This window comes from Marmota marmota, unplaced genomic scaffold (assembly GCF_001458135.2).
Source record: "Marmota marmota marmota unplaced genomic scaffold, marMar, whole genome shotgun sequence".
Classification (NCBI taxonomy): Eukaryota; Metazoa; Chordata; class Mammalia; order Rodentia; family Sciuridae; genus Marmota; species Marmota marmota.
The window spans coordinates 2,869,695-2,897,374 of record NW_026000174.1 but is presented as its reverse complement, the minus strand read 5'-3'; the positions used below and the strand labels follow the sequence as shown (position 1 = coordinate 2,897,374).

At 38.4% G+C, this 27,680-nt stretch overlaps 3 protein-coding genes across 6 annotated transcripts in view; 2 read left to right on the top strand and 1 right to left on the bottom strand.

Moving 5' to 3' along the window:
- The window catches only part of Ccdc81 (coiled-coil domain containing 81), a 44,328-nt gene extending 37,268 nt beyond the window's left edge, over nucleotides 1-7,060 (top strand). For both annotated transcript variants that reach the window (XM_048787945.1, XM_015507100.2), the window contains 2 exons: nucleotides 4,107-4,232; nucleotides 6,534-7,060. In XM_048787945.1, coding sequence (XP_048643902.1) covers nucleotides 4,107-4,232; nucleotides 6,534-6,675 — 268 coding nt within the window. In that variant the 3' untranslated portion in view covers nucleotides 6,676-7,060. The remainder of the gene's footprint in view (nucleotides 1-4,106; nucleotides 4,233-6,533) is intronic.
- A 7,365-nt stretch (nucleotides 7,061-14,425) lies between these two features.
- On the top strand, nucleotides 14,426-16,898 carry LOC107160420 (protein tyrosine phosphatase type IVA 1-like). Its single transcript, XM_048787944.1, has one exon. The coding sequence runs from the start codon at nucleotides 15,534-15,536 to the stop codon at nucleotides 16,053-16,055; it is 522 nt and encodes a 173-aa protein (XP_048643901.1). The 5' UTR covers nucleotides 14,426-15,533; the 3' UTR covers nucleotides 16,056-16,898.
- Nucleotides 16,899-21,013: 4,115 nt separating this feature from the next.
- Nucleotides 21,014-27,680, bottom strand: part of Me3 (malic enzyme 3) — a 200,570-nt gene continuing 193,903 nt past the window's right edge. For all 3 annotated transcript variants that reach the window (XM_048787941.1, XM_048787942.1, XM_048787943.1), the window contains 3 exons: nucleotides 27,263-27,436; nucleotides 22,543-22,641; nucleotides 21,014-21,250 (listed from right to left, as the gene is read on the bottom strand). In XM_048787941.1, coding sequence (XP_048643898.1) covers nucleotides 21,089-21,250; nucleotides 22,543-22,641; nucleotides 27,263-27,436 — 435 coding nt within the window. In that variant the 3' untranslated portion in view covers nucleotides 21,014-21,088. The remainder of the gene's footprint in view (nucleotides 21,251-22,542; nucleotides 22,642-27,262; nucleotides 27,437-27,680) is intronic.

Sequence of the window (27,680 nt, the reverse complement as noted above, 5' to 3'; positions counted from 1 at the left end):
GCAGAACGACCCCAGAGCAGGCTCTGCCCGAAGGTGCAGCGGCGAACAGGCCACCGAGACGCTCGAGGCTGCAGTCCAGCCTTCGGAGGACAGGGCTCGGCACGCAGCCCAGCTCCAACCTCTAGGTGCAGCTACCGGACAGTGTATACAGAGCCATCAAGACAGCAAGCAGAAAGCAAATGGCGGCTCCCGCGGAGTGGATTTTCGGCACAGAAACCACAGCCCCACCAACATTCCCAATCCACAAACTCTCCCTGTATAAAAAATATTCAAAAAAAAAAGAAAAAAAAAAAAAAAGGCGGGGCACACTGAGCTTTCTTTGCCTCAGGTACTTACAATCCACTGCTGATTACACATTCAGCTTCTCCGCCCGGAGCGAAGCGAAAGAGGAAGCAGATGGGAGCAAAGCGCCCGCGGCTCTGAGCATCCAAGCGTCTCTTTTTCGATTTCTTTGTTCTTCCTGCTCCTTGGCAAAGTGGTCCGCTACAGATTAACGGTGAAAGGAGCTCTAACAGACTGTGCGAAATCTCTATTAAAGCCGTTGCTTTGAGCACCACGCTCAGCACTTCAGCAACCCCCGTACGCAGCGGCCATCTTCTCAGTCATAATTCTAGAGCTTGCAGTGAATGACCAGGTGGCTCCAAGCTTTGGGCCTCTGGCAAGAGCCCCTCATCATGCTGGGAATGCAAGCTGACCAAACTGCTCATGGTGTGGCTGTAGGAGTTGACAGCAGGACAGAGTGCAGTGGGGTGAAGAGATGGCACTCTGCTTTCTATTATATAAGTAACTGGAAATGCCCATGGGGTGAGATTATGCCCATGATTTTGGCTCTACCTCCTGTGTCACAATTTGAAGAGTCTATAAAATTTACTCTATTTTTCCCCCTGAGCATGCTATTTTATTTTCAACAGATTTCATGGTTTTGAAATCACAAATTATACTGCTTGCAGATTAAAGGATTATAATATAATAATCATAAAAAGCTCTCTAGGCATTTTGGTTGTGGGGAGGAGTGATGGTTGCAGCCTAAGAAGATTTGTGAAACATGCCTGAGGGAAAGCACGGCTTTCCTGATGATTTTTTTCCTTTTTTTAAAAACAACTTTATTGATGTACAATAAACTGTATGTGCTTAAAGTGTACAACTTGATAAGTTTTGATATAGTATGCACCCACCCATGAAAGGATCACTACAGTCAAGATAATGTACATATTCACCATCCCAGAAAGTTTCTTTGTGTCCTTTATAATTCCTCCCTCATCCCTCCTGCAAACCCTATCTTCAAGCAACCACTAATCTGCCTTCTGTCACTATGGGTTAGTTTGCATTTCCTAGGTTTTCATACAAATGGAACCATGAAGTATACTTATTTTTTTTCTTTCAATGTGAGTCATTATTTTGAAATTCACCCACGCTTTTGCATATAACAATATCTCAGTTCTTTTTATTGCTGGGGAGTATTCCATTGCACATACATAACATATTTTGTTTATTCATTTGTCTGTTGATGGATATTGGGTTATTTATAGTTTTTGGTGATTGTGAATAAAACTACTCTAAACATTTGAGTGTAAGTCTTTGTATGGACATATAGTTCCTTCTATCTTGGGTAAATGCCTAGGCATGGCATGACATGGCTGATATATCACAGATACATATTTAACTTTTAAAGAAATTCAAAGTGCATTTCAATTTGGTTGTACTATTTTCTAATCTCATCCAGTAGTGTATGACAGTTCCTCTCCATCCTTGCCAACACTTGGTATGATCAATCTTCTTAATTTCAGCCGTTCTAATAGGTGTATAGTGGTATCTCATGCTTTAATTTGCATTTCTCTAATGGATGTACTAAAAATAATATAATTTAACTTTTGCACTTTTGGTGAACATATTCACTTTGTTTCCTAGTATTTTGTTGTTATAACAATTCTGCATTAAATATTCCCTTTTACTCTAGTTTTCCCCTGGGCATGCTATTTTATTTTCAACAGATTTTATGGTTTTGAAATCATAAGTTACATCGCTTACAGATTAAAGGATTATAATATAGTAATCATAAAAGGCTCTGCAGGCATTTTGATGGTGGGGAGGAGAAATGGTTGCAGCCTAAGAAGATTAGTGAAAACACAAACATGCCTGAGGGAAGGCATAGTTTTCCTGATGATTTTTTCTTATTTTTTAAAAAAACTTTATTGAGATATAATTAAAAATTTTTAATTGACACATAAATTGTACATATTTATGGGATATAGTTCAGTATTTCAAATCATGTATATAATGTGTAATGATCAAATCAGGATAATTAGTGTTTCTGTCTCCTCAAACATTTATCATTTGTATTAGTTGGAAGACTTAAAGTTATTTTGAAAAATACCATAAATTGTTGTATACTATAGTAACTCTGCTGTGATGTAGAACAGTAGAACTATTTTTCCTTTTTATATATTTGTACATTTTTATAACTTCTCTTTGTCACCCCTTCCTCCCTACCCTTCTTAGACTCTAATGACCCTCTACTCCAGTCTCTTCTATGTGATGTCCTCTAATTCCACCCTGTGGCAACAGCCACAAATGACAGGATTTCATTAATTTTTGATGTCAGATATTCCACTTTATGTACATATCATATTTTGCTTTTTCCTCTGTGACATTTGCATTTACTTCTTGGGGGCTGTTGTGAATAGTGCTGCTATCAATATGGGTATGCAAATATCTCTTTAAGATTCTGCTTTCAGTTCTTTTGAATACAAATCTGAAAGGGGGAAATTCTGACAAATGTTACAGTGTACATAAATTTTGAGAACATTATGCTAAGTAAAATAAGCTGTCACAAAAGGACAAATATGTATTATTCCATTTATAGAGGGTATTTAGAAAAGTTGATTCTTAGAAACAGAGTGTAGAATGATAGTCGCTAGGGACTAGAGGAATGACAAATGAATTGAATGGTATAGAGTTTCAGTTTTGCAGGATGAAAAGAATTCTGCATATTGGTTGCACAACAGTCTGGATATATTTATCACCTCTCCATCCTTGCCAACACTTAGAACTGGTTAAGATGGTGATTTTTTTTAAAAACCATAATTAAAAAGAACTATGAAAAGAAAAAGAATGTTCCATTCATTCAGTGAACTCCCACTATTAATGGGCATTAGCACTTTATATTTTTGTCATTTGATCTTTTGCCACATAATAGCTGTGCAGTTAATGCTGGTTAGATAAAAAGGTGGCTGTGCTGTTCGAGGAAAAAGTAAACCAGGGGACAGTGCTGATTTTCAGTGGAGGATTCTGACACCTAGTGGCTGTAGCCACCACAGCACAAGTCTCTTCAGAGTAGGCGGTCAGCAGTCACATTCAGTGATGCTTCTTCTAGACTTCAGTGAAAACTGGCAGTAAAAGTTTCCTTTTAGCAAGAAATAGACACACATAAATAGTTTGAGCCAGGCTCACAACAGTAGTGTCAGTGTATTTGGAGACCAGTGGTGGAAACGCAACTCTGGGATTAGTGAGACTTTAAGAGAGATTGCAGGGCAGTCACTGCTTTAATTTAACCATGGTTCACCAAACATTTCTTTTCCTTCCCCTGACTTCTTCACAGCATAGCATTAGATATTTTCTAGATTTCCTTTTGTCTTGCTGTAGTCACTTGTGTTCCTTTATCCCTTTCTAGACCTTGATTTGTATGCCTTTGCTTGCAGAATGCCTGTAGCAACCAGTAGGCTGATTACTGACAGCTGAGAAGTTGGAATAAAAGCAAAGAAACAGAGTATAAGAAATCCATTTGGAATGATTCTTCAGATGAGTTAAATTAACTTCAAAGGAAATTAATGACTTTAAAGGCCAAAGTTGTTAATTGGAAAAAGGTTTCAACCCTGCTAATTTAAATTACTATTGAAGATGAAAGGTCCTAGACTCATAATATTTAACAGCCAGAAGTTTCACTATGCTTTTACATTGTCCATGCCTTTTAGTATATAGTTCAAAGAACAGTGAACAAAACCAGAAAGTTTTCTGTTTAATTTTACATGAAAGGAATGGGGTGCCCAAGGTTAATGCATGTTCTTTCAAATATTAAGAATGGAGTCAGAATGCTCTTTTCTCTCCAGGTACTTGGCAGACAGAACTGCAGAGCTGGAGAGAGTGAACAAAATGAACCAATGCTTGCAGGAGGATTGGGAAAATAGCATTGCAATAAAGAAAGAGAAGGACCTGGAAGAAAAGTCTTTCGAACGGTAACATCTGATTGGAACCAGAAGTTCTTTTTGAAGAAATTTCCCCTGTTCCTTGTTTACTTTCCTCTAGTCCTAAGATGGCAGGTTTCAAGCACCAATTCTAGTTGATCAGTGGTGGTTGACTAGAAGCTTTAATGGAGAAAACAAGTCTGTGTTCAGTGGGAAATGCTGCTATGATTGATTAGAAATGTCTGCCATGAACAAGGGACTAAAGATTGCTGTGTTGTATGTCATGTGTTCACCAATTCTGCCCCAATCTGTGCCTCTGACTAGGATGTCTTCATTTTCAATTTGTGGAAGGTGGTAGAAATTCTTTTTGGAAAAAACTAATTGAAAGCCAGGACAGTGAGTGTCTGATCTGAACATGTCCAATGCTTATGGAATAGTCATTTAGGAGCAGAGTCAAGGGATTGTGAGTAAGATTGATACTTGGAAAGATGAGATGCCCATTATAGAGCTAATCCCCTCTCCAGTGGTGTATTTATAATTTAAGTTAGGGAATATGGATTCTTGTCCTGGCTTTGATAATTATCACTTACTTTGAAGAGGCAGCTAATCTTTTTGTCTTATTTTTTCTTATGTGTAAAATGGGAAAGTAAATATTTGCCTGACCAAACTAACAGAGAAGTTTTAGAGACTGATTAAGGAGATGGGAAATGGTTACTCTTAGAAATTAAAATCCTTCAAAAATGTAAGGCAGGATTTAATAGAACGAGGAATTTGATGAAACAGACCAAGTCTGCACAATCAACATATTAAAGTCAACCCCAGATATATCAAAATAATACTTTCAATTGCCAACTCATTTTTATCATGGGTAAATTTTGTTGCAATGATCTTGATTTGTAATTCCTTTTCTTTTAGACTTTCTTGTAAGTCGTTTGTCACCTACTTTTCTTTTAATTTTTTTTCTTCTTTTTTAGTTGTAGATGGACACAATACCTTTTTATTTTGTTTATTTATTTTTATGTGGTACTGAGGATCGAACCCAGTGTTTCACATGTGCGAGGCGAGTGCTCTACCACTGAGCCACAACCCCAGCCCTCTCACCTGTTTTCCTAATGTGTGAAACATATTGTAAGACTATGAAAGTATGAGGGATAATGTGGAAAATAGGTCCCAAAGAAGAAATGGAGTTGCTTGGCCTAGAGAAGAGGAAGGAAAGGGGAATTGGAGAGCTCAAGCCATTTTTTCAGTGTTGTAGAAAGGCAGGTAAAAGGCAGTGAGACTAATGGTGGGGAAATTTTATTTGGATTTAGTAAAATGCTTGGTCAACACAGTGATAAAGGATATACAGGAACTAATCTTGAGTGTAGGCTGGCCAACCTGCTCTGGGATATGGTGGAGCAGACTTGTTTTCTGAGGACCTAGGCTAGGCCAAGTTGTGGGTAGATACTGAAGCAGGCATCAGATAGGAAGAACGAAGTGGTTGATGTAAAATTCAAAAGTACAATGAACTGAAATCCATTCTTCTGTCATGTGTAACTAATTAGAATAACAACAACAAAAAAGAAATCATAGCAAATACTACAGTGTTGACAGGCCAAAAAAAAATCAAAGGCAAAAACACGATTCACATGCATGCAGTTAGCACATGCAATCTGTCCTGTTACAAGGCAAGCAAGGTAGGTCTTCCTTACCCACTTTCAAGGCTGTTTACACTTTCTCCTTTTAGGACTGCCTCTGATGCTCTGGGTTGTCCAGAATTCTACCCTTGTAGACACTGTTGATGGGGTAGGGGAACAACTAGGGACTGGCTTGCATAACTGGGAATTGTCAAGGTAGATCAGTCACTGCTGCCCCTTCCTCTCTGATGCCATCCAATTTTGTCCCTCTAGTTATCTTCACTTTCTGTCCTGCTCTTAACTCTCCAGAAGCTCTGGCCTCTTGAGATATTTCATTGTAAGTGCTCTCAGGTGCTGTTAACCAGCAGCTTAATGGCCTGATCTCTCTCTCAAATGCTGTCGCCTGTCTCCAGGAGCCCAGGAAAGAGAGGTGCATCCAAGTGACAAAACAGCAAACAAAGAGGCTTTGAAGCCATTCTTTGCTGACTGTGTGACTTTGGGCACTGTGTTCTCAGTGGGTTTGGGTGGGCGTGACTGGAAAAGAGGGTCAGGCAGACTGTCGCTGTGAAGGTACCAAGTCAGGGGCTTAGATTTACTGAAGAGGAGACAGTGGCAATTTGCAAGCAGGGAGAGCCTGGACAGGGTTTGAGTTGCAGGCAGTAATGTGATGGGGGTCTCCAGAGTCTTGCATAACAACTGCTAACTGCTGCTTTCACTCTCCTCTCCTGTTCCTCAGGGCTTCCAACAAGCTGTTCCTTTTGGACCAGTGCAAGAAGTATCAGCGTTGCAAACAGTGCCAGAGGTGCATGTCCAATACAGGCAAGAGCAACTTGTGGCACATGAACAAGTTCCTGCAAGGCTCCCGGTTGCTTGTATAAAACTCAGTTTGACTTTTGTTTCCTGGGGAACATTTAAATCTTTTACATGTTTGGAGTGATTTTGAAACTGCATATTTTTACCTCAGAGGAAAAAAAATTACTGTTTAGGTTCTATGCTTTCATTAGATTATTTAGCCTCTCATTGAATTCAGGTTGGCTGGTTCTTCCCTCCTGCCTTTCTCCCACCACTACTTATTCCTGTAATTTCCCTTCTATGGCAATGAAACTGATTTGCTCTGAGGACTGGAACCCATCGCCATAGGCCCTGGGAACGGAACCCAACTTTGCTCTGGCTGCTGAGGGACTGCTGACACAACCCTGCCATAAATTTCATTTTTTTCATCCATAATGAATCAATGTCATAATAAATATTTTCTAAGTGCTTGACTTTGCATTATAATTCATAATTTTACCCCCAACCCTTTATTTTTCTAGAGGACTGTGTGTGTAGACATCACAGGTAGGTTAGGCTGTTGGCCTTAAAAGCTCAGAACAATGTGACTGAAGTTTTCTAATTGATGACAAACTGGGACTCTGTCAGGTCCCCAAGGAATATAATTCCCTTGGTGACCTCCAAATCAAACATTCTGTTGTCCAGCCATTTCTACACCATACATTTATTATGGCAATAAATGTGTGTGTACCATGAGGAGAGTGCCTGGCCTGGCAGGTGTCATCTTCTCTCACTGCTTCACTTGTATCCATTCTTAACTCTTTATGAGCTACTGAAGAGGACTTACCTCCCTGGTAAAGTATGTTCAAAGAATTTATTCATTTATCTTTACCATTTTACCTCTTCTCCCTCTGCCCAGTGATTAGAGTGACATCTGAATTTCTGAAATGCAAATGCCAGGAAGAAAGTCTCCTATACTACTTGCTTTCTGCCTGCCACATCTGTCCCTTAGAAAATGAGGAGACATTTGTGAATGTTTATAAACTTTCTTTTGCTTTTTTACAATGCAAAATAGGAATATATTGAATTCTGAATAGTTAAAGAGAAAATACTGATGCAAGCTGAACTTGTCAGTGCATATTGCTAATGTTACCTTTTTGGATGGAATCAAACATGCCTGCTGATGACTGGAATTCTTTTCCCCAACTTTCCTACAGTGCCATCTCCTTGAATTTTTTCTGATGATCACTCCATGGAGGTCTAAGCATCATCAAGCTATATTTAAAACAATAGCCTTTTACCAAGATTGCTCCATCTGCCGAACCCAAACCTGTGTACCTGTGAAACAAGTCTCTAGTATATAATAAATTATTATAATAGTGATGTTGTTTTAATATTAACTAAAATATAGACTGCTTAGTTAAGGAAAAATACAATTTTGATATGTCACAGTGAACTGACTGAACATCTATGACATTTTTACTGGAGGAACTGAACTTATAATTTGCTATAATTTGAGTAGCAGTACTATTACTATATGTCAAGTACTAAGGTAATTTTTGGTGACTTGGAGATTAAGACCTTATCAACCACTTTGGAAAGCAGTATGGAGATTCCTCAGAAAACTTGGAATGGAGCCACAATTTGACCCAGTTATCCCACTCCTCGGTATATACCCAAAGGACTTAAAATCAGCATACTATAGTATGCCTTAGCGACATCAAGGTTTATAGCAGCTCAATTCACAATAGCTAAGCAATGGAACCAACCTAGGTGCTCTTCAAAAAATGGATAGAAATATGTGGTATATATACATGATAGAATATTACTGAGCCATAAAGAAAAATAAAATATGGCATTTGCCAATACATGGATGGACATGGAGACTATCATGCTAAATGAAATAAGCCAATTCCCAAAAACCAAAGGCTGAATATTCTCTTTGATATGTGGATGCTAACACAAAATAGATGGGGGAGGGAAGAATAGAAGTTCATTGGATTAGACAAAGGGGAATGAAGGGAAAGGAGGGGGGATAACTTTCCTATGACAAGACCAGTGTAACTCCAGGTACAACCACAAGAATGGGAAGTTGTGCTCCCTATAAAATGTATTAAAATACACCCTACTGTCATGTATATGTAAAAACAAAAAAGTTGTGTAGAAACAAAACCCAGTTCATCAGTCCTTTCCTGCTTTCAGAGCTCTGTCTAGTGCAGAGGTGAGATGTGATAGAAGCTTTATATAACAAGGTAAAAACTTAGTAGCACTCTGCATTGATTGTTATGGACCAGCAAGGTGGAGTCCTTCTTGTTCCATAAAGCAAGCTAGGGCTATCTCAATTTTATTGATCTTTCAAAGAGTCAACTTTTGCTTCCATTTTTCTGATTCCCACACTTTCCTTTCTTCTGCTTGCTTTGGGTTAATTTGTTTATTTTATTTCTTTTTTGTATTTTATTTAGAAACAGGGTCTCACTGGATTGTTTAGCCCCTCGCTTTTGCTGAGGCTGGCTATGAACTTGCAATTCCTCTGCCTCAGCCTCCCATGCTGCTGGGATTACAGGTGTGTGCCACCGCATCCAGCTTTTTCTGGCTTCTTTAGGAGGGAACTCAGATTATTGATTTGAAATTTTTCCTAATGTAAAGATTTAATGCTATAAATTTTCTTCCCTCTAAGCACTGCTTTAGCAGCAGCCTATAAATTTTGATGTAATTCATTTTCATTTTTTTTTTCAATTCAAAATATTTTCTAATTTTTGACTTTGGACTTCCTCTTTAATTCATAGCTTATTTAGAAGAACATTGCTGATTTCTAAATTTTTGGAGAACTTTTAAGATACTCTATTATTGATTTCTAATTAATTTTATTGTTTTTAAATATTGAATGTGTGATTTTTAAAAACGTGTGATTTTAATTCTTTTAAATTTGTTAAGGTTTGTTTAACCTAGGATACAGTACATCTTGCTGAACATTCCACGTGTACTTGAGAAGAATATGTATTGAGTGATGTGTTCTATAAATGTTAAGTCAGGTTGATAGTGTTATATAGATCTTCTATATCATTGCTAAATTTCTAATTATTCTCTTAATTTCTGAGAGAGGAGTGCTTGAATCTTCAAGTATGATTGTGGATTTGTTTATTTCTCCTTTCAGTGCTATCAGTTTTGATTCACATATTTTGACACTGTTGCTTGGTGCTCACCATTTAAGATTGGTATGTTTTCTTGGTGAATTGACTCTGTTTTTATGTAATGTTCTCCTTTATCCATGCCAGTATTCCTTATTCTGAAATCTACTTTGCCTGGTGTTAATACATAGCCACTCCAGCTGTATTATGATAAAGCTTTAATGGTATATTCCATTTTTTTTGGTACTGGGGAACAAATCAAGGGCCTCACATATGCTAGGCAAGTGCTATACCACTGAGCTACATCCCCAATCTTTTTATTTTATTTTGAGATAGGGTCTTGAATTTATGATCTTCCTATCTCAGCTTCCTGAATAGCTGAAATTATAGGTGTGTGCCAGTATGGTTGGCTGATTCTTTTATTCTATCTATGGCATTATATTTTAAATGGATTTCTTATAGATAGCATACAAATCCAATTAAAAATCCAATGTGACAATCTTATTTTTATTAAATTGTCATTTGTAATTATTGATAAATTTGGATTTTGGACACTGAATTCTTTTGTTTGTCCCCTTTGTGTATTTTTTAATATGCTATTTTAATTTATCTTTTGGATTCTTGTGGGATAAATCTCTTGATTTTGTTTTTTAGTGGTTGTTTTAGGAATGAACCCTAATTTTTCACTGATTAAATTTGTTTATTTCTTCAAGTAACATTTAGCAGCTTTATAATCACATAAATTACTTGACCATTTTATCCTTTCTTTGGGTTAAACACGACTTAATACAACTACATACACTGAAGACCCCAAAAGGCAATGTTATAATTTTTGCTTTAAAACTCATGTAGTTAAAAAAACAAAAGGTGGGGACTGGAGTTGTGGCTCAGTGGTAGAGCGCTTGCCTGGCATATGTGACACCCTGGGTTTGATCCTCAGCACCACATATAAATAAATAAAACAAAAATGATCCATTGACACCTAAAAAAAATTAAAAAAAGGAAAAAGGTAATCTATTATTTTTGCTTAGATACTATTTCTTTTGCTCTTCCTTCACTCCTGAAGGTCCAGTTATTTTTCTGGTATGATTTCCTTTTCATCCTGAAGAACTTCCTTCAGCATTTCTTTTGAGTAGATTTGGTGGCTACAGAATCTGTTAGTTTTCATTCATCTGAGAATGTCTTCATTTTGACTTTATTACTGAAGGAGATTTTTACTGGATATATATGAGTCCTAGGTGGTCAGTTTTTATTTCCCTGTACTTTAAAATTGTTAGCCTACAGTTTCTGGTTCCATGATTTCTGATTAAAAAAAAAAAAGAATCCAGTTATTTAAATCATTGTTCTTTATTGGTAATGTAATATTTTTCTGGCTGCTTTCATGTTTTTCTCCTTTTCTTGGTTTTCAGCAGTTTATGATGTATTTTTTTTTTTGGTGTGGCTTTTTAATTTTTTATTTTTAAAAATATTTATTTTTTAGTTTTAAGTGAACACAATATCTTTATTTTACATTTATGTGGTGCTTAGGATGGAATCCAGTGCCTCAAGCACTGGTAAGCCACAACCCTAGCCCCTGGTGTGGCTTTTTAAAAGTTTATTATGTTAGAGCACACTGAGTTTTTTTAATTAATTTGTCTTTCACTAAATTTTGGAATTAGTCCAGTATCTTTCTTCCCTCATTTAGGGACGTTGATGAATTACAAAACTTTTTAATATAGTCCAAAAGGTCTCTGAGGTTTTACTCATTATTTTCACCCCCTTTTCTCTCTTTTTCAAATATGAATTTCTATTAATAAGTGTTCAGACTTATTGATTTTTTTAAAAAAAAACTTATTTTGGAGATGGTGTTTTGCTATGCTATTCACCATGACCTTGAACTACTGGGCTCAAGTGATTTCCTGCTGCAGCCTCCTTATGACCCATCATACCCAGCTTTAAATTTTTGATTAATATGTATTAATTGTACATACTAATAGATTTTGGTGTGACATTTTCATACATGCATCCAGCATGCACTGACCAGATCCTACCTCCTATTTTCCACCCTTTCCAATCTCTAGTAATTACTATTCTACATTTTTTAGCTTCTACAGTACATATGAGAGAGAACATATGCTATTTTCTTTCCATGTCTAGCCTATTTTAATGTAATTTCCTCTACTTCAATTCATCTTGCTGCAATTGACAGAACTTCATTCATTATGGAGAATAATACTCCATCATGTATGTATGTATGTATATGTATATATATATATATATATATATATATATATATATATATATTCACCATATTTTCTGTGTCCATTTGTGTTTGATTTCTGTTACTGTGACAAACGACTTGAGACAAGTAACTTAAAAGGAGGAAAGGTTTATTTTGGCTCAGTTTCCATGCTTAGTTGGTTCCATTGATTTCGGGGCCTTTGGTGAGGCAGTACATCATGGTGGGGCGTGCATGGTAGAACAAAGCTGCTCACCTCATGGCTGAAAGAAAGCAAAAGAGAGGCGGGGGCTAGAGAGCACGTGGGAGTTTCTTTTAGGGGTATGATCTGGAAGGAATCCCCCTATTTCTTACTGTGTCTCTTTGGACAGAACTTAGTCACATGGGCACACCACACTTCAAAGGAAGTTTGGGAAATGAGTATTTAGCTCAATAGCCTGTGTCCAGTGGAACATTTAGGGAATTCAAGTCAAATTTAGGAAAAAATAGCTTGTAGTGGCAACTGTCCATCCACCATAATATGAAATTATGGGGAAAGGGAGCTACAAGATATTTAATAACGTTGGCTAAAATATTTTAAAAATGTAAAGCTTCAAGAAAAGTCTCCAGAAACAGGCAAAAAATGAGAGCAAGAGTCCAGAAAAGAGAGTATCAGCTGATTTCTTATGACCTAGATCTTTTAAAAAATTTGTTCTTTTTAGTTGTACATGACAGTAGAATGTATTTTGACATATTATACATACATGGAGTATAACTTCCCATTCTTGTGGTAGTACATGATATGAGGTTACACTGGTTGTGGGATTCATATATGAACATAGGAATGTTATGTCCAGTTCATTTTACTGGACCTAGACATTTTTAAAAAAATTAATGCTAAAAGATAAACTTTCATTTCAACCTTACAAAGAGTATTCAAAATAGTAAAAATAATTTCTCCCTCAGAACTATATGGGAGCAGGTGTCTGATGTATCTTTCATTACTCCTGAGTACCTCAGGATACATGTCTTACAAATAAGGGCGTTCTCCTCTGAACCATGATAGAATTAACATAGATTCATTAGTATTATATAATCCAGAGTCCATTGAAGTTTTGCTAATTTTCCCAATAACATCCTTTAAGCAAAAGGATCACATATTACATTTAGTAGTCATAGCTCTTTAATCTCTGTCAACCTGGAACGGTTCCTCAACTTTTCCTTGACTTTCATTGTTGACACTCTCAAAGATTACAGTTCAATTTGGATTTATCTGATTTTTTTTCTCATAAATTCCAGGAACATATTTTTGGGCAGGAATATCACAGATGTGATGCTATGTTCCTTGTACTCCATCCTCTCAGGAGGTACACAATTCAGTTTGTCTTGGTACTGGTTATCTTAACTTTGATCATTTAAGGCTTGTGTCTGTAAGTTTTCCCACTGTTTTGGTTTTTTTCTTTGGTGACAAATTAGTTTTTTTGGTGGTAGGCATTTATGAAAATAAATATCCAATTTCACATCAACTTTCACCCCTAGTCTTACATAAGTGATGTTTCTGTGCTAAACAAATGACACTCTTTATGATTGCTAAATAAACATTTTTCTCATTCCACCATTTCTGCTATATTTATTTAGTTTACATTCTACTGTAAGGCAAAGCTTTTGTTTTTCTCATTTATATCAGTATGGATTCATGGATTTGTTTTATTTTGATGAGATATAATCCATTCCTATAATTTTTAGATAGAGATCTGGCCAGTGGGAGCCCTTTAAGCTGGCTTTTATGATATTTTAGATAAACAGAAATGTAGCAATGATATTAAGAGAGTTTCTTATATACTAATCCATTTTTCCCAATTGTTAACAGCTTATATTACTATGATACATTTGTCACAATTAAAGAAATTGAACTATTAACTAAATTTTACACTTCAGATTTCATTACTTTTCCCTAATGTCCTTGTACTATTCTAAGATTGCATCCAGTATACCACATTACAGCTGTCATGTCTCCATAGCCTCTTATGGTCTGTTTTGTATGTCTGTTTTTCATATTCCGTTCATTCTTGAATACTTCCTTACTTTCTGTCATAACAAGATTTTCAGGGCTACTCTTGTACTTTCCTTGCCCCGGGTCTGGACTCAATGATTTCTCCACGGAGACTTGTAATTTTTTAATAGAAAGTGGTATTTAAAAATCACTATGGGGCAGTACTTGTGGTCATTGCTATGGGACGGTCATTGCTTCAGGCCCTCTTTATTTGCTGTAGAGGAAGTTAAGGAATTCACAAACGTACACACACACACACACACACACAAATATTTCTATTCCCATCTCTAAAATGGGAATCCACACTGATACCACGAATTTCAATCTAAGATCAGAATTAATTCTACTTTTTTTCCTTTCCATATTTGTAACTCCTGTTTCTGACTAAAAAATCCGATTCCTATTATTTTTCACGTCGTACTTGAAGAACTCGTGGGTAATCTCTGATCACTACTGCCGTCCCTACATGTTTAGTAGGGAATACTGTCTACTCCTCGTGGGCTCTGATAACCTGCAGCCGCTACTACCACTACTAAACATTACTAAACAATAGGGCAAAAATGATAACTAAATATTTTAGTTTAAACACAAAGTTTGTCAGACTTAAAAAAAAAAAAAAGCTTAAACGTTCCCAAGAGATAGTCAAAACACGAAGCTGACAGACTCCGTAGCTGGGAATCTTCTCTTCCTGTCACCCACGTTTCTCTTCAGCCTCTTCCAAACTCGGCCCCACCTCCCTGCGTCCTTTTGCGCCACTCTTTCCTGCCAGGAGCAGGAGACAATGCAGGTTGGGCGCTTCTCCTTCCGCACAGGTTCACCGAGCAGCGGCCGTGGTGACGTTTGCAGGGTGGGGGGGACGGGTCTCGCTCATTGGCTCTCGGTCCGCTCGACCGCGATTGGTGCGGGCGTTCGCACGTCGCGCCGGCTATAAAAGGGAGGGCTTGTGACGCAGGGCCGTCTGGGCGCGCGCGCACTGCCTCCCTCGAGGCTTTTCTTCCGAGCCGCTCGGCCAGGGTAGAGCTAGGTGTCCCGCCCTCGCCGCCGCCCCGCTACGCCCATTACCGCTTCTGGGCCTGCAGCCGCCGCTGCCGCCTGTGTCGCCGCCACGGGACTGGCTGTATGATTAGGCCACAATTTTTCATGAGTAAACATATTCTTTTCTGTGGTGTTCTTGGTTACGCATTTATGGAGTTTCTGAAGGGCACTGGAGATTACTGCCAGGCACAGCACGACCTTTATGAGGACAAGTGAACTGTAGGAAGATATTACCACTCCGGCAGGAAGCCCTAGTGGAAGCCAGTAACCTGGACACAGAAGTGCTGAAGTCATCTGAGCATTTTACAAGAGTTCTGACTGGATGGGGTAAACCTCCGTGCACTTCCTTTCTATTGACTCCGTTTTAAGGACTTGAAGAGCTGCTGTGGCTTGTTAGGAGGTTCCTTTCGTTTCCTGTCACTCCCAACTTCATATTCTGAGCGCTGAGAATTTCATCTGGAGTACGTTGGAGTAGACTTCAGTTTCCTGACACCATTACTGTATTCAAAAAATTGTAATTTTTTTCCGAGACTTTTGAAAAACTAGATTAACATGGCTCCAATGAATCGCCCAGCTCCTGTGGAAGTCACATACAGGAACATGAGATTTCTTATTACACACAACCCGACCAGTGCAACCTTAAACAGATTTATAGAGGAACTTAAGAAATATGGAGTTACAACAATAGTAAGAGTGTGTGAAGCAACTTATGACACTGCTCTTATGGAGAAAGAAGGCATCCAGGTTCTAGATTGGCCTTTTGATGATGGTTCCTCACCATCCAACCAGATTGTTGATGACTGGTTAAGTCTTGTAAACATTAAATTTCGTGAAGAACCTGGTTGTTGTATTGCCGTTCACTGTGTTGCAGGTCTTGGGCGAACTCCAGTGCTTGTTGCCTTAGCATTAATTGAAAGTGGAATGAAAAATGAAGATGCAGTACAGTTTATAAGACAAAAGCGGCGCGGAGCTTTTAACAGCAAGCAACTTTTATATTTGGAGAAATATCGTTCTAAAATGCGGCTGCGCTTCAAAGACTCCAGTGGTCACAGAAACAACTGTTGCGTTCAATAAAACTTGGCTGGCTGATGCCATTGCCTTAAAAGTGGAGCTTGAGACAGGACTTAATTTATCGTACATGTTAGTCATCATATAGGCTTAGTGAATATAAGTCTAATGAAGCTTCCATAGGAAAATTGAAAAGCCACAAGCTTGACAAAATTGCAACCTGTTTTTCTTACTACTATCCCATGCCAGAAACAATAAGAAATTTAGTGAGATATGAGGTACCAAGATACCCAGCACAATACTTGTATATTTTTAGTTATACAGAATTAAAATCCCAGGAACTATAAGCACTCTAGACCTTATGTGATTTATTCCTTCAGTTATTTCAACATTGCAAGTAGGGTCTATATAATTATTTGCTTGCTTCTTTATGCTTACCACCTCACTTGTGTATGAGTATACATCAGATTTGTGCAACAATTGATTTTGTTCAATTATTACTAAGTCTCATGGTGATTATTTTATGTCTCTGTAGATCTCATTTTATGTTATGAAAACCTCCATTTTGGAAAATCAACTTCTGGTTAAAAGTTCATGCAAAATCCACATTGTACAGAAGCATATATGTTTAATGTCTTAAGATAAAGAAGCTTTATAGTAAATGTTTACATTTGGGATGCCTGTACTGGGGACCTGAAGACAGACAGAATGGGAGGAGAATATGAAATATTTCTAGTAAATGTTGCCTTTGTCTTGTATAGGAAGTAGACAGTAGGCTCTTTAGTTAAAAAGAAAAGGTAAACAATGCTTAATTATAAAATTTCTGAAAATCTTGTAATTCTTCCCCATACCCATTGGAAGTTACTTATTAACTATTATTTTAGTTTGAACTGTGATATTTTTCCTTGTCTTCCCAACAAAAAAAGTAGATTTCTATTAATGAATTAATTAGAACTTTAAAATTTTATATGCTTTTTTGAACTATAATATTGGGATACTTGATAATTACTTTTATTATGGTATTGATAAAATGGTGATGTGTTTTAATGTTAGTACAACCATATTTTCATACTGTCTTGGAATAAATGGTAGAGTTCTGTGGGAGAAATAACTTGTCAGCTAGTACAAGAGTTTATATATCTAAATAAAGAATTGCAAGAGAAAGACTTTAAGATGACATAGGTATGTTAATGGTAAAAGTAGCAGCAAATGCATTTCTAGATATGAAGAAAATCATTACTGAAAGCTTCAAGAGTTTGAATTCATGAGAAATTACAACATTTCTAAACTTTATGCATCTAATAACATTAATCCAAAATACATAAAGCAAATATGGAGAATACTATAGGGAAAATAGAAAAAGTTTACCATAGCAGTGGGAAATTTTACTATAACTTTCAGAAACAAGTAGACAAAAATCAGTAAGGATGTAGATTTGAACAAACCAATAAGTTTGATCCCATGAATATTGAAGGAGCATTGCATTCAACAGTATGAGAATGTGTTCTTTTTAAAAGATATATGAAATATTAAAAAAATATTAAATTTGTAAGCAAATTTCAAAATATTTGAATGATTCAGAACAACTTTTCGGACCATCAGTCGATTAAATAAGAAAGGGCTGCAGGTATAACTCAGTTGGTAAAGTGCTTTCCTCACATGCACAAGGCTGTAGGTTCAATCCTCAGCACACCTCCAAAAAACAATAACAAAAACCAAATCCATACATTTGTAATTTTGAAAAATCTATGTCTAGAGACTTTCACTTCTAGTTAGGCTTTATTACATTATGGAAGCCCAAGGCACACACTGCAACAACCAGAAAAATGTGGAAAAATTACAAAACTCAGATTTAAGATATGTGAGAGCTATGAAAGCAATTAGGACTAGGTGACTAGGAATTCCAGAGAGGGAGGAACCTTCCCGAAGTAATCCACCTCAGGAAAAATTTCTTTTCTGCATTATTTACTGATTCTGGACATGGACTAAAAAGGATCAGGCTTGGTTTATGCAGAAGTTCTCTCCTGAGGTAAAGAGAAATCTAGCAAAGCTTTTGGTCATGTGGTACTAGTGCGGAAAAATTGGAAATTTGAAAAGCCTGACTGGTTTCTTCTATCTGTTTTAAGTTGAGTTCCTCAGGAAACAGACAGTGAATCTGAGATTTGCATTCAGAGATTTATTGGGGAGTCTTTTCAGGGATAACACCTGTGAAGGGATTGAGAGAAGCAGAGTGGGTTTAGGAAGTTGAATGGTTGATACATAGTTACAGTTCATTCCCTTTCATGGGGAGCTCTGCAAATGGGATGGCTACTTAGAGACATCTGCAACTGAGGTCCTTTGAACTTTAGAATCAGCCCTTCAATGGATGCAGGCCACAACTGGGAATGATGGCATAACCTTGGGGGAAGCATCTTCCTTTAGCTAAGTAAGAGCAATTCCCAGAGAGGGATGAAGCTGTGAGCTCTCAGCTAGTGATTTAAGTGGGGTTATGAGAATTTCAAACCTTAGTGGTGCCACCACAGCATCCATTATATTACAACACTTGTTGAGTTCTAGGGCTATGTATCGGAAGCTGAGGAGCTAGAATGAAAATTCCCTTAATTTCATAGTGCTTAAGAGAGAACACTGGAAGAAATTCCAATTTCTCCACAACCTCAATACATTATTATTTTTTAAATGATAACCATTGTGGTGTCTGTGGAATGGTATTCCATTTTGGTTTTAGTTTTCATTTGAGTAATGATCTGTTCATGTGCTTGTTAGCCATATACACATATTTTGCCCATTTTAAAAAACTGGATTATCATTGAGTTGTAAGTGTTCTTTATAAATTACGGATCTAATGCCTATATTAGATACATGAATTGGAAATATTTTCTCCTACTCTGCTGTTTTTTTCTTAATGCTATGCTTCAAAGTGCAGAAATTTTACATTTTGGTGACATATACCACTTTTCATTTTATGAATCATGCTTTTAAAATAACATCTAAGAACTCTCCTCAATTCAAGTCCCAAGGATTTTCTACTTTATTTACTTCAAGAAATTTATAATTTCAGCTTTTACATATAGGTTTACTATCCATTTCAAGTTAATTTTTGTGTGTGGTGTGAGGTGTCTAAAGTTTTTCTTTCCTATTTTCATGTGGATATACAGTTGCTTCAGCATCATTTTTTCAAAGGACTCTCCTTTTCCTATCAAATTATTTCAGTAGCTTTGATGAAAAATCAATTTACCATAACTTTAAGGACTATTTGCAAACTATCAGTTCTTTTTCATTTATATGTCCACACAGTCTTGATCATTGTACAATTGTGTAAGTTTTGAAAGCAAATAGTGTACTTTGTTCTTTTTCTTTTTAAAATGTGGCTATTCTTGGTTCTTTGCATTTCCATATATATATATATATATATATATATATATATATATATATATGTATTAGGATCATCTTGTCAATTTCTGCAAAACAAACAGACAAAAACCTTGTGGGTGTTTGGGACATGATGGCAAAAAAGATAGTGTAAATAGTTCTCTGAAGTTTAGATTTTGGTTTCATTCTTTAAACCCTCTCCTGAATAGTTTCTCATTCTGTGTAAGCTCAGGAATCATAGAGGAGGGATAATTTCTTAGGATATTCTTGGCTGAGCACCAAAACCAAGGAAGCATATGTTAAGCAGAATAAAATTTGAGAAAGAGGTGATCTCAGTGACAAGCAAGGTGGACTATTATGCTTCTAGAAGAGTAATTAGCAAAGCTAATGGTGGTCATGTAGGACTTACTCCTTGTGGGAAGTGGGGATCCTAAGGCTGAGGTGGTAGTAGAGGCAGGTTCCTAAAGGTGATTTATACAAAGAAATTAGAGATTGGAAGCTGCTATCCCCATAGATCTTAGCAGGGGCTGCAACCTCTTATCTCATCCTTATTTCCTATGGTGTGGGCTTTGCTGGACATGAGGGAAGTGGTTAGCGCTGAACTTGGTCTAAGAAATACCTAGGACAACAAATTAGAAAAAACACATTTTAAAAAAATAAATAAAATACAAAATAGGGCTGGGGATGTGGCTCAGTGGTCAAGTGTCCCTGAATTCAATCCCTTGTACCTGCAAAGAAACAAACAAAAACAAACAAACAAAAAACAAAACCAGAAAAAAGAAATACCTAGGACAGTCTGACATCACCTCTATAGGAAAGCTGTTACGGATTGCTCAATTATTTCAGAGTGTAAAGGATGGAAGAGAGAGTGCATTCCCAAGCCAGGAAAATGAAGTTCCTTAGAACTTCCCATTGCACTCTCCCCTCATTGCCTCTCTTCCTCCTCACTCACTGGCATGCTGACCCTCCACACCCACATTTCTCTGGTTTTTCTTTTAGTAGTAACCAAAAAAGAATGTTTATTACCCAACAGTCTATTGGGCAGTGACCATTCCTGACTAGCTAGTGAACTAGAACTACTTCCAGTTACTCAGCCCTCATACCCTGCTGACTCTTGAAGGCAGTGTTCAGTCCCTCTGGCAAGAACTAATGGGTGGGCCACATTTTCTGGCTAGTGACTGTGCTTACATTCCTCATCTCACCATGACTCCCACCCATCCTTCACTGTTGGGACTCAGTGCAAAAAACTGCTTCCATCCCCCTGAGCCTATGTGCTCATGGGAAATATTTTCTCCCTTCTGTGAGCACCCTTGACTTCTACCTGCACATTTTTCATGGGCTTAGTACTTTCTCTTTTATGGGGAAAATGATTTGTGTTCAATTTCTCCACTAGGTCCTGAGCTCTATAAACATGGGATTCTAGGCAGGATTCGGTATTTGCCACCAGGCCTAGACAATAGTTGGCAATTAGTGGATGAAGAAATGCTTGGGAAAGAATTCTGAAAAGGGTCATAGGAAAGTGAACTCCCAGGACCTTTAGGCACAAGGCTTGTCATTCATTGTATGCCTCAGCATCTCCCCTTACATCAGAATACTCAAAGGAAAAATACACACACACACACACACACACACGCACACACACAATGACAAGGATGACCATTTTGGAACCCATTTATATTGTGGGTGTTACTTTGGGCTTCATCCAGCCCCATACCAGCCCCTGAGACTCATCAGACTGTCTGAAAATTCATGGCTTCCTTGGGCCAACTGTAGCTGTCCAGTGTAAATGAGTCATAGTCTGGAGTGTAGATGAGGGATCTTATGAAAGCCTCCTTGTTCTCAGGCTCCGGGTAGCAGGAAGCCAGGTTGTGTTTGTAGGCATAGTCCAGGACCTAGGGAAAAACATATGTGATTGAAGAACTGGATCTAAGGAAAAACCTGCCTAAAGGCCCTTGCTTGAGAGCCTGGGGTGGCAGGATACATTCCGATTAGCCAATCATGTTCCTCTCATGAGTTTGGCCTATGAAACCACTGGATAGAAAGGATTTTAAGCTTTCTGCCTAAGCAGGCAGCTTTGACATAGTGGAATAAATACTGGGCCAGGGTCAAGAGGCCCAGACTAAATTCTGCTTGCTTGTATCTGCCCACGAGTCCCTAGCCATGTTATTATCCTTGCTGAGCCTCAGTTTCCTTATCTGTAAAGTGAGGGAATGATGCTTTTATCTGGAGTTGTGTGAGGATAAAATTACCAAATTTTGTTTTGAATGGAGGTTGAACTGGATGAACATCCTGAACACCTTCTCTGGGTATTAGATTTGGCTTCAGGAGAATGTGGATCTAAATATCCCCTCAAAGGAAGGAACTAAATGAGGGAAAACCCTTCACTGAACAACTCTTTGAGACTGTGTACTGTTATGCAATGCACTTTTTAAAATTATTTTTAAAAATTATAGAAAAACATATGCACTAACAGAAATAATAGCATATTAAATCCTTAATTATTCGCTATCCACTGTCAACTATTATCATCTGGGGCCAGTATTTACTGGACTATGCTCTCATTCTTTGAAATCCATCACCCTTCATAGTCTCATAGTCTGGAATATTCCATGACCATGATTACTCTATGGCCCAGTCATTCTGAGAGGGGAAGAATAAACATCTCCTCTGGCCAGGCAGGCACTGGGTATGGAGCTTTATTACTGTCCTCTATCAATCTTTTCTAGAATTTTGGGAGACAGGCATTACTGACCTCTTTGGAAAAGGAGGAAACTGAGGTTCAGGGAAGTGAAGTGATTGGGCCAAGCTTGCTTCACTGTTGATTCACAAAGCTGGGACCCCAAGGCACAAGCCCTTTTCCTCATGTAATGCAAGCTGACCTTTCTTATAAATGGGTGATTATGATTCATTAAAAAAAAATTCCACCCACGTTCTGGCACACAAGACCATGGGCTTTGGTGACTTTTCTGTCCGCTGTTTTGAAGGGAAATCCAGGAGCTTTCCAGAACTGGCCTGGGCAGGCTTCAGGCAGGAGTTTGTTAGCCACCCTCTGGGTTGTATGCAATGCAGCCCGAGGAGCTAAGTATATCTCCAGAGCTGCTGTCTCCTTGTCTTTCTAAAGTGTTTCATAAAGAGAAAGTGTTTGTGCATCACTCCCCATTTATAGGTGTAAGATGCCTCTTACTTTGATGGCGATTCTCAGAGATACATCTCTGATGGTGCTGAGTGGTGGGTACAGTCTCCCTTGGGATAGGTGCTGCTCAGAGACCTCCTGGGCAATTTGCTAGAGAGAGGGAGAGAACCAAAAGGAATAAGCTGAGTTTCTGCTTTCAAAAAACAAGGTCAACCCATTACCTCAGAGATTCACCCAATCCTGCACATGTGGTCAAATGCTGCAGTTCCTACTGTTAACTCTGCTGCCATGTGGCACCAAGGGAGCTTAATGCTTAGCCTTAAACAAGGACAAAACTTTTCTGTACTGTGAGACTGGTTGAGGCTTAAAACATGGGGATTTTTGAATTCTAAAGGAAAATTACTAAGACTAAGATGAATAAATCATGGCTTGCAAAGCAAAGACTAAGGGATTTCTTCTTGGTTCATCCAGTCTATTGCACAAAGATCCTAAGTTTCTCGCTTCCTTGCTTCCAGCCTCTTCCCCATGTTTGGTACCATCCTGGGTGCCCATCTAAGGAACATTCCTGTATTCAGGGCTCCATAAACTCTCCCAGCCATAGTCTCAGACTGAGGAAGGCCTTTTCTCCAGTGAGTGAATGGCACGAAACCTCTGCAAGCCTTCCAGCCTCAGGTTCTGGTGCCCAGCCAGCCTCACAGGTCAGCTTTTTAAATGAGTATCTTTGAAAATACTCCTACCTTATCTTCTTGTGTCCAATTTAAATTTGAGAAGATTCCTTGTGTTCTCTGAGAACTGTTTGTCCGTGAAGTGACAGGGCAATGGAGTTGATCTCACCTTAGAGTTTGCAGACATTATTTCAAAGGAGTGAGTCTCCCCCATTCCCATTCATTCAGGCACACATTCACTGAGCTCTACAATCTGATGAGCTCTGTGCTAGATGCTGAGGACACAAGGTGAAAAGACTTTTCCCTCACAGAGACTGCTCATAGAAGGCAAATAGAAACAATTCTAACAATTATAGTGGGGAGTGCAATGAGAGAGGGCCTAAAGACAAAGAGGAAGACAGAGTCTCATGTGCTATGCAGGAAGAGCTTCCTAGAGGAAGTGTCAGAGACTGACAGATGATGGACTAAATAGGAATTAGTGGAAAAGAGGAGATACATGAAAGTATAAATTATATGCAAATAATTGTAGGTGAGAGAGCAAGGACCTGAGGCTGAAAAAGGCACGCTGGATGGGTCTGATGATAGGGAGAGGCTACAAGAAAGGCAGAAGAGGAAAGGAGGGCCTGGTGATGAAGTACCTTGTATGAAAACCACAGGAAAAGGTTTGAATACTATTCTATAAATTCAAGAAGCCTGTTATGGTTTGTATGTGAGGTGTCCCCCCAAAACTCACATGTGAGACAATGTAAGAAGTTTCAGAAGAGAAGTGATTGGGTTGTGAGAGTCTTAACCCAACCAGTGAATTAATGCCCTGATAGGGATTAACTGAGTGGTAACTGAAGTGGTAGGGTAGCTGGAGGAGGTGGGAATTAGGGGTGTGGCTTTGGGGTATATATTTGTATCTGGCAAGTAGAGACCTCTTCCTAATCTGCTTCTTGATGGTCATGCGAGCCACTTCCCTTCACCACACTCTTACACCATGTTGTTCTGCTTCACCTTGAGCCCCAAGGAATGGAGCCTGCTGTCTATGGATTGAGACCTCTGAAACTATGAGGCCCCAAATAAACTTTTCCTCCACTACAGTTGTTCTGGTCAAGTCTTTCTGTTGCAGCAGCAAAAATGATGACTAAAACAGAGCCATACGAAGGTATGAAATTAGAGGAGATTTGGCCTGATCTGTGTTTTGAAGTGTTCTCTTTGTGGAGGTACAGAAGATGGATTGGTTAGAAAGAAACAGGATTGCCATGACTAGATCTGCATATAGAAAACTTGTCCTGTGAAGAGATAGATCATGCTATTATGGGCACTTCTAAGGTGCTGGGCACTGGTAACATCTTGCAGCATAATGTCAAGTAAGCCTGGGCCATCCTAGTGCTATGGCTCACAAGCCTAGAGATCTTGGGAAAGTTCCTTAAAGTCTCTATGCCGCATATTCCTTGTCTATAATATAAGGATACACTCTATACTTAGTTTTACAGAATTGTTAAGATGAAATGAGGCAATGCATGTAAATCTCCTAAAATCTATATTAATTTTCTTTCTTATTTTGTTTATAAGCTCTTTATTTTCTTTAAGCTAGTTTCAGGTATTAAAGAGATATGAATTAAGAAAAATAAAACATTAACTGAGGTTTTTTTTAAAGGTGTTTATGTGTAAATGAGGAGAAATGGGTAGTTTTCACACCCACAGATATTCAAACAAGTGTGCTTTATCCTGTGGTAAAGGTGGAAAATTAGATCCTACCATTTTATATCATCTTACCTGTGTATGATTTTGGCCTATTAATTTAATGGCTTTGGTACTTGGTTTCTTCTGGTATAAAGTAACATATATAGGTTAGTTGATTTCATCTATAAATCCTTCACATTTCCATGCTTTTTAGGAGGAAATATAGCTAATTAAGAGGAATGTAATTTTGAGGACAGCCGGTGGTGAACAGATGTTCTGGGGGGTCTTTGGAGTGTGGTAGTATGTTCTCACCCTTTCTCTTCCTGTTTAATTTTCCATAGGAAAATAAAATTCAACATAAATTTTCTTTTTTTATATTTATTTTTTAGTTGTAGTTGGACACAATACCTGTATTTTATTTATTTATTTTTATGTGATGCTGAGGATCGAACCCAGGGCCTCGCATGTGCTAGGCAAGTGCTCTACCCACTGAGCTACAACCCCAGCCCTCAACATAAAATGTCTTAATGAAAAACATCTTTTTCAGAAATATACGCTGTCAGAGCTTTGAAGATAGGACTGTCAGCTCTTAAAAGTGAGGGACCTGAGCTGGGCATGGTGGCTCATGCCTGTAATCCTAGTGCCTTGGGAAGCTGAGGCAGGAGAATCTTAAGTTTGAGGCCAGCCGCAGCAACTTAGTGGAACACTAAGCAACTTAATGAGCCTTTCTCACAAAAAATGCAAGGGGATGTTGGATCAGTGGTTAAGAATCCCTGGGTTCAATCCCTGGTACAAAAACAAACAAACAAACAAAAAAGTGAGAAAGTTTATCCTGCTCACAGCAGATGCTTAATGAGTAGATTGAGAAGAGTTTCCTGTAAAATCAATGGACACTCATCATGAAATGAGGGAGTTGAAGTATTCCATGGAACAGGGTATTGGGTGTGCAGATGTCTCAGGGTCCTATAGGAAAGGCTATAGCAACTATGTTTCTGCACAACAAGGAAATTTACTTGTAGTCTGTCTTTAAGCAAGAGTGACTCTTCTCATCCAAAGGGGATTTCAAACAGCTCTGCCCACAGTCATAAGACAAGAACACCCATTACAGCAATAGGAAGAAATATGAATGCAAGTTACTCAGACAAGATGGACAGAGAGTGGTGGGTACAGTCTACCCTGGGATAGGTGCTGCTCAAGGTCATAACTGGTGTGCATAGCATGGGAGGTGGCTTAAAATTCTTCAGGGAACTTTACTTTATGGCCTTGCAGCGCAGGTGATCAATGACAAGACACAGTAAAAAGGGACCTAGGATATGGTACAGTTCCCTGTGGGACTCATAGGGTGGATCTGGACAGAGATTCATGGAAGCAGTTCTCATGCCTCATTGGCTTAAACTTTTTTTTACCAGTGCCATGGTGAGAAGGAATTCCAGAGGAGGTTAGAAATATAAATTTTTTACAGGTTAGAAACATAAATATATTTAATATTTATGTATATCTTTGATTAATTTAATCCTCCTCTACTCAAGAGAAACATTTCTAGGGCTGGGGATGTGGCTCAAGCGGTAACGTGCTCACCTGGTATGCTCAGGGCGCTGGGTTCGATCCTCAGCACCACATAAAATAAAGATGTTGTGTCCACCAAAAACTAAAAAATAAATATTAAAAAAATTCTCTCTCTCTCTCTCTCTCTCAAAAAAAAAAAAAAAAAAAGAGAAACATTTCTAGGCAATGGATTCTTTAGAGTGAGAATAAATGTCAAGTGCAGGTTATTTGATAATGTCAGCAATGTAATTGTTATTCATAACCATTATTATAAATGTGAAATGTCATCCTTAATGAATTTTCTCATTGTAAAGAAACCATTTCTTCCAGTAAAGAACCCTTCTGGGGCTTTTTCTTGTATGATGCTCAGAACAGGTATATCCCCAAGACCCCTATAACAGTGCTCAGAATTCCACCTGCTTCTTGCTGAAAGTGTCCTAGTGGGGCTAACTGTTGCCAGTTACCCCAGTGATGTAACCAATGAATGTGGCATTGCAGCGCAGGTGATCAATGACAAGACATGTCATGGTTCACAAGTCCCCAGTTTCAGGTACCTTTAGTTACATCTCTATCTAGGCATCTAGATGACACGCTGGGAGGTGGGGAACAGTACTAGATATGTCCCTTCACTGCTAGTTCCTTCTGACAATAGCTCTTCCTCCAACTACTTCCCATCCTTCTTCAAAAGCCTGCATGCAATTGGAAAGAAGGTCAAGCCTGAGATAATCTAGAGAGATGCCTGAGGTTTAAGTACTTTGGGGATCCATTGCCAGGGTTTGGAGAATGCAGGTAGAAGAGACAAAAAGAGGAGGAATCTTTAGAGACCCAGTGTAGGACTTAGTGTTAACCCCCAGGCTCTGTTGAAAGCATTCAAAGGAGCAAGGACAAGATACCTCTGCTGTTAGGAGGAAGATCTCATCAGGGATGTGCCGGATCCCGCCGGCAATGACTCCCAGTGCCACTCCAGGGAACACATAGGCATTATTTCCCTGCCCAGGAATGAATGTTTTTCCATCTTCCAGAGTCACACTCTTAAAAGGACTTCCACTGGCAAAGATCCCTCGGCCCTGGACCCAGGAAAAAAACCAGAGGTTGGAGTTTAGAGATGGGTTTGGGGCAGTAATGATAACTTGTTCTTGTCTTCCATATGTTGAACCCTTCTTCATCCTTTCCCAAATGCCCAGCATTGTGCTGAGAACATGGCAAGTACTCAAAGCATGTTTATTCATTTGACTAGAAAGCTCAGTTCCCCCACCCAATTTATCTGACAGCCAAGAAATTGCTGATAGATGATGGAGTTTTTACCTGTCA